The following is a 20,000-nucleotide window of genomic DNA, read 5'->3' on the forward strand; positions in this document are numbered from 1 at the left end:
TAGTATTTTAGATAAATGAAATTATCTATAAAATTAATAAATTTACAACTAATATTAAACTGAAAATTATATTAAAATTCTAAAGTGATATTTTGTAGCAAGAAAATTGATAAGATTCCACTAAGGTGAGGTCAAAATTGATATTGGTTAAAAGGATAAGTTTCCAATTAACCGCAGGTTCTTTAGGGCCTGACTGGTGTAACCGCAGCGGTTGCGGTTGCGGTTGCGGGAGTTTGCAGGTGCGGGTAGTTGCGGTTTTAAGTGTTTTCTAGAGATTTGTACGACTGGTACAACTGTTAGAAATTGTTGCGTTTGCGGGATTCTTATGACTGGTAAACTACCAAACGCAACATCTGTTAAATAATAATTTAACAATATTTATATTTTAGGTAATTATAAAAATATTAAAAATCATAATAATATGATAAATATAAAATTTTATATTTATAAAATCATATTATTCAATTTTAAAAATTTATAGAAAATATTTTAGTTTTGAATTTTTATAATATAAATTGAAATATAATATGAATACATTTTACAATTTCTATTATTTCAATTGAAATTTTTTATTGGATATTTTTAGTATTATTTTATTTATTTTGTTTTTAAAGAAAAAAAATTTACCCTCCCACAACCGCCCGCAACCGCAAACGCTAGCTGGAACCAGCTTTTGATTTTAAGAGGTTCGGAGCGGTTTGAAGCGATTTGTAGCGTTTTCTGTGATTGTTTCGAAACGCCAACAACCGCTATGAACCGCAAAAACTATGTTTGCGGGTGGTAGCGGGAAAACCAGTCAGCCCCTTAATTATATTGTAGCGTACGTTTTTTACTGAAGCATTTCTTATCCAAAGATTATACAGCCTATCGATTGGTCAATTACTAAAGCATTTTATTGGCACATCATCAAATTTTCGTTAGTCAATACTTGAATACAAGATCTTTGACTTCAATAGAAGTTTAACAAGAGAGACAATGAAGAACGATGTAGTATCGCCCATAAAAACATTTGAAGGTTATTTACGCTACTTAATCAGCCATCAATTTACTCTTAGTTATAGAAGTTAATTTTTATATATCAAATATTTGTTAAATCAGCTAATATCTCTATTTTCATAGAACTTAAAATATATATCAAAATCAATTTTGTAGTGTTATATTTATAGATTTCCTGTACTCTCAACTGAACTGATACACGGTTTAACTATGAGAAGAAATCAAAAACCATTTTCATATGTCGTTTCCAATAGTGTTTATATTTTTGTTAATATAATGAGAAGCTCCTTTAATCAGAAAAGGCTCCTATCAGATGTTGATAAAAAAAAAAGGTTCCTATCAGTTAAGAATCCAGAGGTGAATGTAAGATATGTAACTTGAATTTGCTTTTTTATCATTCTCTTCAACTGTTTAATCCTTTCTTTGATAAGACAATCACCATCAACTTAAAACGCGACTTAATGATCTACTATGCCCGGACCATCTAAATCGACCACATGTAATGTAATTGTACATTCAAACCGTTCTACAGTTTTGACGGTTTAGAAGAAAAAAAGAGAATACCTATTTGCTTGATTTTGCTTGTTTGTTAGAAGTTAAAACGTACTTGTTCGTTTTACTTTTGCTTTTAAACATGCTAGTAACAATCGGCATAAAACACTATATAATCATAAGGCAGGCTCGCACCTTGCATTGCTATATATATTGTAAAGTCACAAAGTAATATCGTGTTTTATATGCAGGACCATCTAAATACCAGGACCATCAGGTTTAAAAAAAAAAAATATATATATATATATATGTTGGATAAAAATCATAAAATACGATATATATATACAAGAACCATAAAAATCAACCTCCCTTGCATTGCTATATATATTGTAAAAGGCACAAAGTAATAGAGCTAAAAGAAAAACGTGTTCCAAAAGGTATGTCAAATAGCGAAATTCAAATATCTAACGTTGATATATAAGAAAACTTAGAATAATGTATATGATGTATCAATACAACTGTTATACCTTTGTAATGAGCTTACAAACACGTATTCATAATCTTATCACAAAGGGAAAAAACAGATTCATTGCAACCAAATTATTGATAATATAAGAAATACACATCTGGAAGAAACTGAGAACAACTCTCAATTTTAAAGGAACCCCTAGTGATGTTCCGGGTCGGATCCTCCTGGGCTTAAACGCTCTGGAGTTTTTACCTGACTGCCACTGGCCCCTGAAGCTTGACCATCTGCTACAGTTGGGCTCGTAACCTCAATAGAAGTGCTTAACTCTCTCACCTTCACCCCGACGAGAGTCCGCTCAAGAGGGCGGCTTCCGGTGGCAACTGAGGCTAGCAGAAGAAACAACAAGAAGCATAAGGAGAAGCTTAACTTAGCCATTAAATTACAAGATATTGTACCTAGTTTCTATATATAGAAAGACAATAGAAAGGGGGAGAGAAATAGATTGCAGTTGAAGTAGTTAATGTGGTGTGTGTATGAATGTATATGAGGAAAGAAGTGATCTCAAAGAGTTTCTACTTATAGCGATTTATTTGTACGAAGGGTTTCTAGTGGTAGTGGGGATAGGTTAAGCTAGCTTAGGGCTTGAGTGCTTATGGCAAGTGGAAACGTGAGTTGTCACCGATGACGGTTTTGAAAATATATAAAACCCAACAAAAAGAAATATAATATAGTTTGAGTTTGATAATACTGTTTAAATAGTATGGATATTAGGATTTAGAAACTGCAATATATGTATATGGTTTGGTTATAAAACTATCAAACCGAAAAACTGAAGGAATAACAACTAAATTAAAATAAGATAGGGTTATCATATATTGTATCATAGTTATATGTAAATTCTATAACATAGTTGTTAATATATAAATACAAATGATTTTATTGATATTTTGACATTTAAATATTTTTTAAAATTATTTGAGTTAAAAAAGTTGTTGGTTGACTGTTTATTTTGCTAAATGCTATTTATTCAGTAATACTCATATTTAATCTGTTACCAACTTACCAGCTTAGGAAGTCTCTTGCGACTTGCAAAAAATAAATTGGTGCTTTGAATAGTATAAGAACTGATAAAGATCGCCGCATTACGGTTTAGTACACATTTAATACGATCGACATCGTAATAAATATGCTTATTGTCTTAGGGCCAAGCCCTTTATAGACTCATGTGCGATCCATTTTTAAACTTTTGTTTTGGTAGGTGGCCTTGTCTCAAAGGATGGATCGTGCATATATACTAAACCAAAACAACTATGTGAAACCGTGGTGGTTAAAATGCATTCAGTGGTAATCGACTCCCTCAGTTTTTTTTTTTTTTTTTTTGATAAACCCTATCGGCTGATCCGGTCGGCCCCGGGAGGAACGCACTTAGTGCTACAGAGTGGACTGGCTACCACACTGCCTAACCCGAGTTTGGAATACCTTCCGACTAATGCCAGGGGGTGAACCGATCATCTGTTACGATCCACCATGTAAACCACTTGGGCCAAAGCCCAAGCCCAGACTGGCCAAGTGATGATAATTTAGTTCCCAGGGAGAATCGAACCCAGGACTGATGTGGGTACACACCAAACCCCAAGAAATTGCCACTAGGCTACCACCACTTGGTTGCATTCAGTGGTAATCGACTCCCTCAGTTTATCTAGTCTAAATTTATGTAATATGATAATTTGATCATATAAGCTATAAAGCTCTAGTTATCTGAAGCATTTACGAGTATATTGTCAAATCTTGTTGAATCATATATCGGGCATGCATGTGCTCATCCATTTTGAATACTTGCTGATTTGTTGGGTCACTGCAACTGACATGTATTTACATGATCAAAAGCAAATAAGACTAAGCCCTCAATCAATGAAATGGGAACTATTCTAAGAAAAAGTCTGAACATAAATTTATCCATTTGTAGGACGATTTTTCGGTATTAAAAAGAAGATATGAATCTTTGAAAAAGAAAGAAAGATTTGAATCTTCAGAATCTTATATAGTTACATTGGTCTATCAAAAAGAACGATAAGAGTCGAGTGCTAAATATACTAAACATTTATGTATGTCTTTTTTTCTTTTTGAAAGAACAAATTTATTTACGTATAAAGCAGAATTTTTTTATACCGAGAGAGAGAGAGAGAGTTAATAAATACGAGGTAATGGTAATGGAGGAGGATAGTGATTCATGAAATTCCAATAAGATAGATAAGGAAAGGAGTAAAAATATGAACATTAAATGAAGTCAAAGGCTAAGAGCACTTGCGGGTTTGTGTTGCTTTTGTATTGGTGAATCAGAGATATATATTCACACATCTGAGTCATCAGGAGATTTCATTACAAGAAGAATATTCAAAGTTTTATTTAAGCGAGAAGTATTTTAATCCTAATTACTTTTGTAGGTGGTAGCGTAGTTTAAGATTCCACTAATTAAGGTGAGGTCAAAATTGATTTTATACAAAAGGATAAGTTTCCAACTAATCTCAGCTTCTTTATACTGTAATTAACGTTTTGACTGAGGCATTTCTTATCCAAATCCAGATAACATTGTCTATAAAGGGTGTCACTGTGTTAGCAAGTTTTTGTTTGAGCCAAGAATTTTGCAGCACATCGGTAAATCACTACAGCATTTTAGTGACAGATGAAAGAGACTTCCTGTTTGACCAAAAAAACAGATATTTAATTTATTTAAAAAACAATAAGTGACAACAAAATTTAAAAATGATACCTTTGACAAATAAATTCTTGTTTTTATTAGGCTATGGTGCTGCACATCGGTAAATCACTAATCGTTTTTTTCCTATTAAATGATTAGGTGATTGCGAGTGCACAAGTATGGATTGTTTTGTAGTATATATATTTCTTAAATGTTTTGAGCGATATGCATCCTATCTAATTTTGATAGTTTTATGGCATTTGCTAAGCATTCTTTCACTTTGGCAAGAAAATATTACAGAGTATGATATACAAACAACACCATTAAAATTGTTTCCTCTATGTTAAATGGTCTATTTTTGGTGGTTTTGTTACTCAAAGTTCTTAACAAATATTCTTGTTTTGAACCTTTGATCAGTCTATATTTTCATTGTTTTGCTTAGTGTTTTACAATTCAATTTTCCAGAATTAAAAATTATAAACACCATTCCAAAGTATAATTAAAATCGTTTTTTAGATTCACCGAATAAAAATAAGCGGGATAGTGCAAAAAGAATGAAAAAGCAATCATCATTCTATGAATGTTACACTTTTGTCATGGACAATATTTCCCTAACGATACTTATTTAGAGTGTAAGTGGATTGAAATTAATATAATGTATATTTAAAGAATAAAAGTAAGCATTGACAAATAAATGTTAAGATAAGTAAACAACTTTAATAAAAAAACTATTGAGAATAGTAGTTAATAAGTTTTTAAACTTATTATTTATATAAATGCATATTAAAAATAAATTATTTTTACACTTTTTAGAGTCTTGAAAATCACCTATAATTTTAGATATCATTAGAGAGATTATGAATGCTTAATTTGAGATTGTAAATGTAATTTTGTAGATGTAAAGGGTAAAATTTATTCAAATAAAAATAATATTTTTTACAAAAATGCAATAACTTTATTGAGAGTTTGGAAGATCATATATAATCTTTAGACCTTATTACAGAGGTTATAAATGTTAATATGAGTTTGTAAATATATCTTTTGTCTTCTAAGAACATTTCTAAATAAATATCTTATATTTCAATCGTAAACAAAATTTTACACACAAACAATATTATGTTTAAAAAACTCATACAACATAAAGTAACATACAGAAAAAAATTGCATGAACACATAAATATTACAAAAAATGAAGACTGTATTACAATCAATATTGCTTGTAATTATTTATTGTATGTTTTTAAGTTGTACATAACGAAAAATTATGATCCAGCTTAATTTAACGAATATGGACTTCAATACAAAATACGAAGAATTTAAAACTGCATTTGGTGAATCTCAAAAATAAGGTGGGGATGCTCTAAAAAAAAAAGTTCATGACACAGTATCACTAATCAGTGATTCAGTGTACACACAATCTACAATCCAACTCCCATGACACCTGTTTTTTTTCCTAAACACCAGGACAGTATCAGTTATCATTTAACAGAAAGACAACTTCGATTCACTTCTCAGATGGGGAAAAATTGCAGTAGCTACTACTAATATCTCAAATATTCCTGGCTAGTTCAATTTAAAACCAAGAGCTAGTCAGAAAAGACCAGATCACAATTCGAATGTTCACAGTTACATACGTTGAAGTTAGGAGCGTAATTATACTGACGCTGGACAGAAATACCGCAAGAATCGTAATAATTTGAGAAACCAGTATACTCATGGAAACATATCTCGTGTGTTGAGTACATGAAAGCTAATGACAGGGTATTGATAGAATAACCTTAACTAAAAACTGATACATAATTCCAGAAACTAGAAAAAAAACCCAATATTAAGATGATATAATCTCATCTGAAATTTCTACAAGAGAAGGTAGAAGAAGCCTTGAGAGCAACAACAGATCTTCTCTTCATGCATTTGGGATCTACTGATAGAGTCTGAGAAGAGGGGAAGTGACGAATCAGAAACGAAGAGGACAATGGGGATGAAGATGAGACAAAGAGATTGGTGATGTCTTTAAGAGGCTGTCTTCTAGATCGTTTTCTCCTGATTATTCTGATCTGGGTTTTCTCTTTATCAATGGATGAGGAAGAATCCAGAGGCTTGACAGAAGTTGTGGTCATCTCCGAGGGCGAGACGTTCTCTTTGTTGTCGTTTTGAGGGTTTAGATCGAGAGCCGCCATTAATGCACAGCTAAAGAGATAAGATAAGAGTGTTGATGAGAGAGAGATAGAGAGAGATGGACTTGAGGAAAGGAGGAGGAACTGACGAACTGTATATGAAGTATGTGAATAGGAGGGACTTTGAAACAGATTTGGAAGTTCATAGATCTGAGATTTGGTGTTTTCGTTTCTCTGGAGGGAGTTTTTTTTGGTTTTTGAGGGTTCTAAAATTTTCCGAAACTTGGAAAAGGGCTCTGTGTTATGGAGGGAACTCGTGTTAGAAAGAATAAAATCTCCGTTTCTATTTTGGTTTTGTTTTTGGTACTATTTAAAGTGTTGACTTTTGACTTGAAGAGATCAAATCATTTCACTGGAATTAGCACAGTTTTACGCGCCACATTTGGTTTGGGATGTGCGCCAAGAAGTGGAGGGAACGACCCGAGTTTTTTTTCTTTTCTAATAGAAAATCAATTTATCAAAATTGGGCCCAAAGGGACTACATCATTTCCGAGCCCATGGGATTTATCTGCTAGTAATGCACGCATGCACACTATTTGGTAGGGCCCTAGATATATCCAGTGTATGTGTTAGTATGAATGTATTTGTGTGTTATAACTTGCATTCAATTGAAATGCCATTAACCAAATATTCAATCTATCGGCAATCATCTAACTCGTATATAATGATTGATAGTTCCTTTCACGTCTTTTGAATCAAGACACAAACCCTATATTTAACTCGTTTCTGATTCATCTGGATAATGACTTCTTCAATTATAGTGTTTTTTTTCTTTAAAACTGTTCTTTTCATATTGGTTTTTGAGTATTGTATATCACTGTTTCCAGATCATAGCTGGAGTCATCCGACATAACGAAACATGACGTTCCAAATTATAAGTGTGACGTTTTTTTTTCCTTTATTAACCAGCAAATGAGAAAGATGATCGAATACCTTGGACTAATGAGACTTCAACCTTCCTACTGTTGCCGATATAGTGTTGGTGTAAGTCCACATCGAACCTATAGGAAGATGCCACCAGGTCAAGAAATGAATAATCCGAGAGTAGTTTAAGAGTTTTTAGATAAAATCTCTCTCGAGATAGTTTCTGAGAGAATCCTTTACCTCTTAAGCAACAGTGGTGGTTTGAATGTCCCTTAAACTCAACTTGGCTGCGAACTTCTGGATCATACGAACGTTTCTGATTATTAAGGGAAACAAAACACACAAGAGTCCATATATACACAGCTATAGATAGACAAAATCTAACAACGATACATAAATTAAAAGGATATCTTTTCTTCATGTAAAGGATGGTTGAGCATCAGGAGCTTATTGCTGTTTACTACAGAACGGACAAGTAAGTCTTTTGCTTCCTCATGTTTCTTCTTCAGAATGTTGCAAATCTGCACAATGGAACAAAAGGGCAATGATCAAACAAGTTGATAAATGTGGTGCTATGAGCGAGAAGAAGAAGAAACTTACACTCTCGAGTTCTTTTGTATATGCTTCAGCTTTCTCTATGTTATCAGAATTCTCCGTGACCGGGATTTCCAGATTTGCCATGTTTATCATGTGGTGATTAGACGTACTCCATGGACTGTCTTTGACGAGCTCCTTGGTTGTATTATTATCATTTATTCTACTTTCTTGGCTTGAGAACTGGAAAATCAATTGTGTGACAAAGTGTTAAGGTAAATTAAACACAGAAAGGTTGTCCTGATAAATACTAATCAAAGGTCTTTTGATGAATCTAACCTTTCCTTGCGCAACTCTATGTGTGAGATCCTCAACGTTCCTGTGCATTTCCCAGTCGTATCATATATCAAGAACTAAGAACTAAAGAAGCAAATTTATAAGTATGGTTTAGAAAACCAAAAGTAGAAACCTGTTTTCTCTTGGAGACATGGAAAAGCGTTTAAGTTGTGGCTTCAGTGATCTATCTGCATCCTGTGTTGAAAAACAAAAGACTTTTATTCAATCCCCAGATATATTCATGAAGAGAAAACATTGCAAAATGTGAGTTCAAGTATAAACCTCATCAAGAGCTTTCCGCTTTAAAGAAGATGGGTAGTCCAGGAGTTGAGTTTTGTCTCTAGGAGCCAAATGATGAGACTCAGAGCCTTTTTTAACTGATGCTTCGGTATTTCTCTCCTTGCTTATTGTAGAGTTCACTACTGGTTGCACCAACGAACTGGATTGGTCTTTAGTTACTCCAATGGTCCTATAGTTGAAGAAATTAGGGAATCTGAATTGATATACTATCGTGAGATTCTATAACACAAACTGTTGTTGTACCTTTGAGTTCTCGCAGAACGCATATCAGACACCATATTTCCAAGTTTAGGCCTTTCAAGAGATACCAACTTGGACTTCTGCAAAGATTCTGCTCCAGAACTCAGATTTTTACTTAGCTTCTGAGTCAAGCTAGAAGCATCGAGTTTTGAGCTGTGACAAATTCCATAACAAAGGAAGCTTTAATTCATAGCATTATAATAGAACTTCATAGAGATAAAAATTTAACGGCTACAAATTTATACACAATGAGGTAGTAACCTACTTAGAGAATCAAGAGCGTAGCAACAGATAGGAAAGAAAGTAACTTAAAACGAGTTTATGTCACCTTATATTGATCTGCAAGATGGACTTCTCTCTAGTTGTATTTTTAGCTTGCAGCTTTAAATGATCCAAATGTCCAACCACATTTTCTGCAGTCTTGGCATTTGAATGGTCCTTGTGGATTATCTTTTCATGAGACCTGCTGGCAAAATAATTGAGTTTGTTACCTAGCTTATATCTATCACCTTAAAAGAAAGTGAAGCTTATTCTTATGTTATAGCATATAATCCCAGAGCATTACCGGATAGAATTGACCTTTGCTATTTCAGAATCCGTTTTCACAAACTCAACTTGACATGTTCTAGTTTTGGATCCAGGCAAAACATCTTGGATATCGTGTCTGCATTTTGGAGAGGAAAATATTAGTGAAAAGATAGAAAGACAGACAATGAAGAAAATAAATATTACCTTCTATCATTTGTAAGGTTCATATTAACCGCAGTCCTTTCTCGGGTCACCGGCCGACTCTCTGTTTGAGTTAGAGAGGATTCCAGCACATTGGTTTGTGGTTTTTCTGCCTTCTTGAAAAATTTGGATCTGATAAGTCCTGAGTCTTTGTTTTGCGTGGTCTTTAAATCACTGAGCCCTGGCACGCTGCACTCAGTTTACAGATAAAGCAGTCATACATTTATTCCAGTTTTTCAAGTTTACTGGAATAACGTTAAAGCACAAAGTAGTTTTGTTTTTTTAACCTGTTGGATGGATCCAGTGGTAGTTTTCCACTCGAATCTTGTACTTGGGCAGCTTGGCTTAGACGAGAGCCTGGTGATATTCTTCCTGAGAGAGTTGGTTGAAGATGTCCATGATCTGGATCAGATGCTGCTCTTCTAGTGTGATCCTGCTTTTCTGCCTGAGTCCCTGTACCCATTTCTTCCTGTTGGTGATCCATCTTGACAAAACATAACTGAGATGAGATGCTTGGTTTAGTCTGTTCAGCCATTTCATAGCTTGAGTCCATGGTGGAAATCTTTTCATTGTTCGCATTCTGTTCTGGATCTCTAGGACAGTCTTCGCTTGAGCTAGACCTGCAGATTTCATGGATATCTGGACTGGTTTCTCTGTTTTCGGCAGTAGGTGTATTCTCAGAAGGATGTAACGGCGAGGGTGCTGCGGTCTCGTTTGGAAGACATGGATCATCTGTATCCTCAACCATTGCACATGATGTCTTCAATGGTGAAGTGTTTACAGATTGAGGTTGCAGACGGATTGTACGAGTAGGTGATTCCGTTGCCTCAGAATTCTCCATGCTCTCTTCTGTAGCTTGCTTCGAGTGTGCGCTATCCACAAGCATAGTATCTGTGGTCTTGGAATTTTTATTCTCTTTTTCAGCAGAAGCTTTTTCCTTGACATCGGTGTTTGTCACAGAGGCAGCTTGTCTAGTTATTGGTAAGTCTTCACCAAAGTCCAAAGAGTCAGACTTATCAGTTTTACTTATAGCAGAAATGTCTTCGAAATCCATGACCTTAGTCGTTGTCTTGGTTCCCTTCTTCGGTGGGCTTGAATCAAAGTCGTCTAACCTGCTTGCAGAAAAGAATAGTGGTAAGTAAATTCAGATTGACATAGGATTTCTTAGAAGGATATTGTTTTAATAGATTCATACGCATCAAAGTCATAAGAGAAGTCAAATAGATTCTTTTTCTGCTTTAAATCTCCACTGGACTTATCACCAGGGCTCTCTTTCGTTTTTGTGGTTTTCTTGGCTGGGCTGGAGAAATCAAAGTCTGGCATGTCCATTTTGAATGATGATACATTTCCAAAATCTCCATCAAGATCGAAACCCATATCCCTGAAAAAGAGTCATAGATACAGAACACTTATATGAGAGCCTAGACATTGTTATCAAGCAACCGCATCTTAAAAAGAAGTAATCCATCACAATGGATGAAAAATATTCCATGATTAAACAACACAAGCTTGGGAGCAAAGATGGTTTAAGAAGCACATCATATAGGTTACACTCACATCTTGAAGACATTCTTCTTCTTATTAGCTGGCGACTCAAAGGCAAAATCCATGGAATCATCTGCAAAGTTCCATGTATTTTTTTCCATGTCGTTGTCTGCAAGTAACCCATGGAAAGTTAGAGACTACAGACAAATCACGCATCTTAGAGCATCAATCTATGTCAAGAAGAACCAAAGTAGACCAATAACTGGGGATAGATAGAACAATGAGGAAAAGAAACACCGAAAGATAGTATGCTCTTTCTAATGTAAAGCTCATAACATCAAGTTATCAATAAAGTCTACTTCATAACTTTTGCCGCTTAAAGGCAATTCCATACTAGTAAAAACAATTGGATTCAATAATGTTCAGATCATTCAAACCAAAACACTTAAACCTTACCGAGGATAAGATCTTTCTCCTTACCTTCAGCAGAACTTTTTTTAGCAGGCGCAGACATGGCAAAATCTGTTTCAGTATTACTTTTGACAATTTACTGCAAAGAGAAAAACAAAAAAGCTACCATCATAGTCTTCACAACGTTTGATATTTAATGTTCTGATGAAAAGAATCAAGTCACGTTACAAAGCAAAGAAGAACGTTAGCAGACAAATCATAAACTTCTTCCAAAATAGGTAAATGATTCGCTACTAAGATAGAAACTACCGTTAGGTCTAACTACCAGCGAGAACAGATCAAAGTGTGTGATTTATACGAGAAGCAATGTAAAGAAGGAATACATGTGTAGCTTTGAGAAATCACGAGAATCATCACCAAGTTCGCAGAAAAACTCAGGCGATTCGTAGTTTTTAGGCAACGAAACGGCACTCGGAAACTATTTTTCAGGAAGGATGGAGCATTCTAACTCAAATCTACGCATAATCACCACCTCCAACAGATTAATCTTCACCAACGATCATCGAAGCTTAACAAACCGGCGCTAGAACGACGCATGAGCACTCTAACTCAAATCTAGACCTACGATCGTCAATTTTTGTTCGAAACGGAGCTAGAACGACGCGTAAGAGTAAGATTCTACTCAAGCAGCGAGCAACAAACGCAAAATCTTACCGATTGAGTTGATTTACAGTTGATTCCGAAGTAGGAGCTGACGGTTAACGTTTAACGGGGAGAAGAGAAGACAACGTCACCGGAGAGAAAGTTCGCCGACGGAGCTCAGTGGGAAGATTTGAAATTGCTGGTCTTCGAATGGTTTTGTTTTCGTTAATGGACCGTCTTGTGGGCCTTTTAAGTACTTACTTACTTTTTTATTTTTTTAAATAATGATTTTGCAAAGATATATATAATATGATTGTTGATGGTTTTTATGTAATGGTGGGTTTTGGTTTTGGGTTTTAGGTAGGCAAGTTTGATTCAAAGAAGAGTGCGAGGCCGGTTTATCCATTTGCAGCTATTGTAGGCCAAGATGAAATGAAGCTATGCCTCTTGTTGAACGTCATTGATCTCTAGACCGGTAGTGTGATGATAATGGGAGACAAAGGAACCGGGAAGTCCACTACCGTCAGGTCCTTAGTTGATCTCTTACCCGAGATTGAGGTAGTTGCAGGTGATCCTTACAACTCTGACCCGTTGGACCCTGAGTAGCAGGAGAAGCTTCAAGACCAGATTTCGAATGCTAGAAGCAATCTTTCCTCTGTTCAGATTGATAGGGAACTGAAGGTGAAGATCTCTAAGGTTTGTGTTCTGAGCTCAATGTGGACGGGTTGAGAGGAGATGTGGTGACTAACAGAGCAGCAAAAGCACTTGCGGCTTTGAAAGGGAAAGATCGAGTAACTGCGGATGATGTTGCAACTGTTATACCTAACTGCTTAAGGCACCGTCTCAGGAAAGATCCGTTGGAGTCTTTTGATTCTGGAGTTCTGGTTTCTGAGAAGTTCGCTGAGGTTTTCAGTTGAATAATAGATCAGCTTCTTTTGTTATTTTCTTTTAGCTCTTGTAAACTGTGAGAAGAAGCATGAACAATAAACAGGCAAATCTGATTCTATGATTATATATATAGTTGTTCTTTTCTCCATTAAAGCTGATGGAACTCTGTTTCCTTGTATTTTCAAAGCATTCTTACAATGGTTTAGGCTAAGAAACAAGCATAAGATGTTGTCAGGGACCAACTGTTATTATTGTCTTGAGTTGCAGGGTTGTAGCTTGTTGATTACAAAAGGCCATAGCGTTTTGCCGGTTATGTTAAAAGTGTGGAACAACTTTTGTTAGCCAAGAAGGATTGATGGTGATGGCATTTCAGCATGTACTGACGCTCGGTTCAGACAATGGATTGGTAAACCATCCACTTCGGATTCACTCTTAAGATTGTATAAAAAAAAAAAGATTAGGCACCAAATAAGCTTTTCACGTTCAAAAGAGAGAAAACAAATTCAAAACTTTTTGATGAACTTGAGGTTTTTGGCAAGTCCATAACAGCAAGATACTACTGACCTGAACAATACAACAGTGAGATCTTTAACTGAAGGCAAGGTGGTATAGTTTCTCACCTCCATGTTTCTGTTAAGACGAAGGAAATCTTCCCGCCATAAGGGAAACTGTTCGGCAAAAGAAAAAAACAACTCCGTTGCCGGCATTCGAACCCAGGTCTCTCGGGTGAGAGCCGAGTATCCTGACCAGCTAGACTACAACGGATTCGATTTTATTTAGTTACTTTCCTCGACACAAGTTTCCCATTTCACGGATGCAGGTTTGAGCATATACTCTCTGTATCTCTTTTGCTAGAGCGATGGGAAAAAAGTATACCATGTCTGCAGCGTGACTTGAATGATTCAACTGTTTTGAGAAACATGGATGGCGCTTTAGGACACTCTCTTCTCGCTTATAAGAGCGCCATACAGGGAATCCGGAAGCTTCAGGTATTATTAATGTATTCCCTAGGAAATGTTTTAACTTGTCATTTTTTTTGGTCAACTAAGCTTGCATTAAATTAAAAAGGGAAAAGGTTTAGCCCGTGGGCCGACCCATTACAAAGTTTGGGTTTTTGAGAATGGCTTTTGCCAGACTATCAGCCTGTCCATTCTCAGCCCGTGGAAGAAAGCAGAAAGAAAGATCGACAAACAGAGATGAAAAACATTCGTTGTCTTGCAAGATACCGTAGATTTCCTTCTCAAATAGGTTGTCGTTGATGGCCCTGATAAGGGTTTGGTTATCGGAGAGAATCCGTAGATGGGAGACTTTCGAGGAGATTGCAACTTGTATCGCAGTCCTCACCGCGAGAGCCTCAGCCGTAAGAGGGGAGACGACATTCTGTAAGACTTGTGCTCCACTCGTGTTCCCGTTGGTGGTCGATCCCGAGAAGATCCATGCGATGCCTGCCTGGTGCGAGTCATTGTTCCACGCTGCATCTGTATTGCAGATCGTGACCCCCATCAGAGATACATGCGCTTGCCCTAGGTGAGGTAGCAAAGTGGCTCTGGTCTTGATCGAGGTCTTGGTCTTGATCGAGCTGAAGTTCTCCAGTTTTGGAGGTTGTGCTTGAATCCATTCTCTAGCAAGCTTAATTCTTCTAATGGCAGTTTCCTCCGCTGTGTAGGTTCTCTTCTCGAAGATGAGCATGTTTCTAGCCATTCACAGAGCCCACAGAATCCACGGGAGGATGGGAGTTGACACTCCTAGTGGGGGAAGGCAACGGGTGTTCCTGAACGCTACAAGTGATGCCTCCACATTTGGGAAAGATGCGATGTCTATCACTGGTGATAGCTCGATGAGACTCCAGACTTTGATCGCGCAGCCACATCGAAAGAAAATGTGAGCCTCTGTTTCCAATTCTCCACATCTTACACATTTTGCTTCTTGGATAACTCCTCTGCTTTGTAGGTTGGCGCCAAGTGGAATAGCTTTTTGGATAGTAGACCACAAGAAGGTCTTTATCTTTGGAGAAAAGGAGCCTCTCCAAATGTCTTTAATCCAGTCGAAGCAGTCTTGATTGCTACCTAAGCCAGAGGTTTCTGGTACTGAGTGCGGTGCTCTTAGGGAGTGGTAGCCAGACTTCACACTGTAGTCTCCGTTGCATGTTGGGTACCACACGAAGTTGTCTTCTGCTCCTAATTCGCTTGGTTGCAAGCACATGATCTTGTGAGACAGTTCAGGGAGCACTTCCTCAACTCGCTTCTTGTTCCACTGTCGGTCTGTTGTCAACAAATCAGCAACTCTCAGGTCACTCACATCCTCCATAATGGGGCCATAAGGTATCATCTTTTGAGTAAGAGACACCCATGAATCCTTCAAGACCTTTGTTGACAATCCATTGCCGATGACTTTTCCTAGGTTAGGCACCAGAAGATCCCTTCCCCGAAGGATGCCTCTCCATCCGTGAGAACACGAGGGCGAAGCTGGAGTTTCTAAGAAGCCTTTGTTTCTACAATACTTCCCGGTAAGAACTCTAGCTAGCAGACTCCCTGGATTATTTAGAATTCTCCAAGAGATCTTAGATAGTAGTGCTAGATTAAAGTCCTGAATCTCTCTGAAACCTAGTCCGCCCTCTGCTTTGTGATTTGTTAGTTTGCTCCAGGCTATGCAACTCATTCTTCTTATCTGATCATCTTTATCCCACCAAAAATGAGTAAGTACTGACTGAATCCTTTTGCAAAGGCTTGCAGGGAGGAGGAAACAAGACATGCTGTAGGTCTGAATAGCTTGCAGGATGGACTTCAGCATTACCATCTTCCCTGCTTTTGACAGACGCCTGGAAGCCAAGCTCGTAGCTCTTTGACGAATTCTATCCACGATTGCTGTGAAGAGATCCTTTTTTCGACGCCCAAAATGTTCAGGCAGACCCATGTATTTTCCATTGCCTCCCTCTTTAGTTATTCCCAGAATCCGCTTTGCTGTCTCTCGTTTCTCTTGTGACGTTTTCCTGGAGAATGTGATTGATGATTTCATGGCATTTATTTGTTGGCCAGATGCTTGTTCGTATTCCTGGAGGATACCGACTAGAGTAGAGCAGCTCTCTGGACTTGATTGGCAGAAGAACATGGTGTCGTCTGCAAATAGTAGATAACTGACCCGTGGACTACCTATAGCTACTCTGATGCCTTGAAGAGAACCCTTTGCTTCAGCCTCTTTGCACAGTCCTGTCAGCACCTCACTGCAGAGGATGAACACATAAGGAGACAGGGGGTCTCCCTGTCGAATCCCACGGTACGGTTTCACCTCCCCATAGACTCCATCATTGATTAGGAAAGAATATGAAACCGTAGTGATGCATTGTAGAATCAGATTAGTGAACACCTCATGGAAGCCTAGCTGTTCAAAGACTAGCTTGATAAACTTCCACTCCATTCTATCATAAGCCTTGTTCATGTCAGTTTTAACAGCCATTGAGCAATTCTTTTCAGCTGTAGAATTCTTGAGATAGTGTAGAGTCTCATGAGTTATTAACACATTATCAGCTATGGCTCTCCCTGGTATAAATGCTGATTGATTTTCTGATATGATGCAGGGGAGGACTTGCTTAAGTCGAATGGAGAGCAACTTGGAGATGATTTTATAGAAGACGTTACAGAGGGCAATCGGTCGGTACTCCATTACACTCTTTGCACCCGAACTCTTTGGTATTAATCTGACATGTGTCGTGTTCATGGAGCTTGGTAGGTAACCAGAGGAGAAAAAAGCTTGGATTTCTCTCACAACCGAGGCTCCCGTGACTTCCCAGTTTGCTTGAAAAAAGCTTGCAGAGAAGCCATCCGGACCTGGAGCTTTGTCTGGATGGATCTCAAAAAGTGCTGCTTGTATCTCTTCTGGCGTGGGATCCTTGATCAGCTCCTGATTCATCAGAGGGGTGATCTTTGCCTGTAGGGCTTTGTGGATGATGTGGCTTCTATCCGCAGGAACGGAGGTAAATTGCTCCTTGTAGTAGTCGCAGATGACTTCTGAGATTTGTTTTTCTTCATAGACTGGCTGCCCATTTTTATTCTCTATTACTGTTAGCTTATTTCTTGCTCTGCGGCCCTTAGTCACTGCGTGGAAGTAACCGGTGTTTGAATCCCCTAAGGATAACCAAAGTTGCCGGCTCCTCTGTTTCCAAAATTCTTCCTCGGCCTTGTATGCCTTAAGTAGTTTTCCATTCAGTTCATGCATTAGAGAGTCGTCTGCATTGACTGAAGTCATAGCGTGGTCGAGTTGTTCCTTCAGTGTCTCTATTGTTTGTCTGCTGTTTTCTTGGAATTTCCTGCACCATCTGATTATGGCTCTTCTGCACATGGAGAGTCTAGTTTCGACATCTAGATTAGGGAACTTAGTCCAGATCTCCTCGATGATTGCTTTAACCTCTGAGTTGTCCCTTAGCCTTCTATCAAACCTAAAGATGCGGTTTCCTTTTCTTCTTGTAGGGTCCAGCACTGAGAGGAGGGGTCTATGGTCCGAACCTTCGTACCGGAGATAATGACTTCTGCACGATGGGAAGATGTCTGTCCAATTGCTGTTTCCCATTGCTCTGTCCAGCCTGCAATGGACGAGGTGATTACCCCTCTTCCCTCTCCAGGAAAGAAAATCACCAGTGTGTTTTATGTCGAAGAGATCATTTCTTGAGATAAAAGTCCTGAAGGCTCCAAAGGTTCCTTCTGCTCTTTCTACTCCTCCTAATTTTTCTCCATTGTCTATAATGTCGTTGAAGTCACCTGTGAGGAACCACGGTTCTTCTGAGGAGGGTGCTAAGTTTGTGATCTGATTCCACACTTCCTGTCTCTTTGAATGATCAGGTGCACCATAGACAAATGTGGCTTGAAAGGAGAGGTTTTTGTAGACAATTCTAGTATCGATGAAGTTGTCAGAGGCTGATGCTATCGAGACCTTAACGTTGTCCTTCCATCCTAGGTACAGTCCTCCCCCTCCTATTGAATGTGGTGGGACGATGTAGTGATGATCTAATTGTCATAGACTAAAGGATGTTGTTGATATATAGGTTAATGAAGCTCGGTTAAGAGAAGATTTGGATCAAACTTGGGAAGTCCTCGCCGAACCTATACAAATAGTAAGTATCCCTGTGACTTTCTTTTCTCTTATAATAATCTATCTACCACATGTAACCCTAATTTACGATATCATAAAAAGTGATGAGGAGATACGGTGTTCCGGAGCCGTATGAGAAGCTGAAGGAGCTAACAAGTGGAAGAGCTGTGAATGAACAAAGCATTAGAGAGTTTATCAAAGGTTTGGATTTACCTGAAGAAGCGAAATCTCAGCTTTTGAAGTTAACTCCACACACATATGTTGGTGCTGTTGGCTTTGACCGTTGATGAAGCTAGCTCTGCACTTGTGACATTGATGATAAATTGATAAAGGTTGTACCCTTGTATTATTATTTTCCAAATGAAATGAGAGGAAGGGAACAACCTTGTATTGTTGTGTTATGTTTCCTTTTCCAGATTTTGACATCACCAAATAATCTTGAATTATCAGTTGTTGCTGCCCTGTATTTTTATTTACTTCTAGACTAATATTGATTCTTAAACCAATTCAAAGTTGTGGTAATTAGACAGGTCATATATAACCCAAAAATAAATTCACATTGGAGTCAAATGATAAAAGAGTTCACACGTTGAATTCCTTTTTCTTTTATTTTGACTGGTTTATATTTTTTATATATAATCAAGTGCTTATGGATCAAATTCTAGACAAATAAATATGAATGAAAGAGAAATCAAATAAATTTTCCCAAAAAAAATTGATAAATAACATTATGAGCTTTTTGTCATATATATTCAGAGCTTTTGCTATGCAGTTTTATTCATTGTTACCATTTACAAAATCTAACCTAAGACATATATTATCAATGTAATTTTTCACTGGGAAGAAACTCATTACTTTTCCTTTAGAGTTGGTAAGATCTATCTCAATTCTCAACTCATTCAACTAAAACACGCGACTCTCAATAATTTCACCTCTACTTCATGTTTTAATCGTCTTTCACAACCTAGGTTGCATGGAAACGGAAACGGATACGCGGAAACGAAAAGTTTCAAAACGTAGAAACGTGATTTTTGAATTATTTTGCTTAGGAAACGTTTTGGAAACGTCATATATATATATATAATTGATTAATATGTGAATTCAATTTTATTATGTTCAGTATATCTCAGAAAACAAATAAATAAATAGACATTCTATTTAATCATACGAAAAATAAAATAAATCATCATTAAACATCAAAGTCATATAAAATAACAAAAAACCAATATTCAAATAATAAATAAACTGAAGATAAAATTCATAACACCAAGTCAAAGATCAATAACATCATCTTCAGCTTCATTTTCATTAGCTCCATCAAACATGACTGCTTCCAACTCAGGTTCATCAAAAGAGAGATCCTCGAACTCAAGTCTCCCAAGATTGATCTCATCCAGTGATTCAAATTGATCACCTCCAACATCCTACATATGATTGGAACCATCCTTGTAAGCAAGACTTCGTCTAGATAGAAGACGGAGATTTGTGTGCACAAATACCAAATTTTCTGCCCTTTACGGAGTAATCTTGTTTCTTGTTGCGGAGTAATCTTGTTTTCAAAACAGAATCGCGAGTTTCCAAAATAGAAACGTAAGTTTCCATCAAGTTTCCAAATTAAAAATTTTAAGAAACGAGTTTCCATTGCGTTTCCACGAGT

At 37.1% G+C, this 20,000-nt stretch overlaps 4 protein-coding genes and 1 non-coding gene across 7 annotated transcripts; all 5 read right to left on the reverse strand.

Moving 5' to 3' along the window:
* Window positions 1-2,088: 2,088 nt before the first annotated feature.
* Window positions 2,089-2,392, reverse strand: LOC108853568 (CLAVATA3/ESR (CLE)-related protein 2-like). Its single transcript, XM_018626978.2, has one exon. It carries the CDS (start codon window positions 2,390-2,392, stop codon window positions 2,156-2,158), a length of 237 nt encoding a protein of 78 aa, XP_018482480.1. The 3' UTR covers window positions 2,089-2,155.
* Window positions 2,393-6,164: 3,772 nt separating this feature from the next.
* Window positions 6,165-6,835, reverse strand: LOC108849460 (uncharacterized). Its single transcript, XM_057007015.1, has one exon. The coding sequence runs from the start codon at window positions 6,833-6,835 to the stop codon at window positions 6,500-6,502; it is 336 nt and encodes a 111-aa protein (XP_056862995.1). The 3' UTR covers window positions 6,165-6,499.
* Window positions 6,836-7,765: 930 nt separating this feature from the next.
* On the reverse strand, window positions 7,766-12,602 carry LOC108849459 (uncharacterized protein At4g18490). Of its 3 annotated transcripts, none has more exons than XM_018623014.2 (16): window positions 12,446-12,602; window positions 11,801-11,870; window positions 11,393-11,489; window positions 11,031-11,216; window positions 10,123-10,947; window positions 9,839-10,024; window positions 9,672-9,770; window positions 9,435-9,572; window positions 9,110-9,259; window positions 8,849-9,035; window positions 8,700-8,761; window positions 8,570-8,609; window positions 8,297-8,473; window positions 8,107-8,217; window positions 7,937-8,008; window positions 7,766-7,833 (listed from the first exon to the last, which is right to left on the reverse strand). In XM_018623014.2, exons 2-15 carry the CDS (start codon window positions 11,832-11,834, stop codon window positions 7,940-7,942), a joined length of 2,361 nt encoding a protein of 786 aa, XP_018478516.1. In that variant the 5' UTR covers window positions 11,835-11,870; window positions 12,446-12,602; the 3' UTR covers window positions 7,766-7,833; window positions 7,937-7,939. The 3 variants fall into 3 exon arrangements, with proteins under 3 accessions (XP_018478516.1, XP_018478515.1, XP_018478514.1); XM_018623013.2 differs by having other exon boundaries at window positions 9,435-9,569; window positions 11,777-11,870; XM_018623012.2 differs by having other exon boundaries at window positions 11,777-11,870.
* A 1,351-nt stretch (window positions 12,603-13,953) lies between these two features.
* On the reverse strand, window positions 13,954-14,026 carry TRNAE-CUC (transfer RNA glutamic acid (anticodon CUC)). Its single transcript has one exon. It is a non-coding gene; the product is annotated as a tRNA-Glu (tRNA).
* Window positions 14,027-14,338: 312 nt separating this feature from the next.
* On the reverse strand, window positions 14,339-14,962 carry LOC108850128 (uncharacterized). Its single transcript, XM_018623705.1, has one exon. It carries the CDS (start codon window positions 14,960-14,962, stop codon window positions 14,339-14,341), a length of 624 nt encoding a protein of 207 aa, XP_018479207.1.
* Between the last annotated feature and the right edge of the window lie 5,038 nt (window positions 14,963-20,000).

The sequence above is a fragment of the Raphanus sativus genome, chromosome 4 (genome assembly GCF_000801105.2).
Source record: "Raphanus sativus cultivar WK10039 chromosome 4, ASM80110v3, whole genome shotgun sequence".
NCBI classification, from domain to species: Eukaryota; Viridiplantae; Streptophyta; class Magnoliopsida; order Brassicales; family Brassicaceae; genus Raphanus; species Raphanus sativus.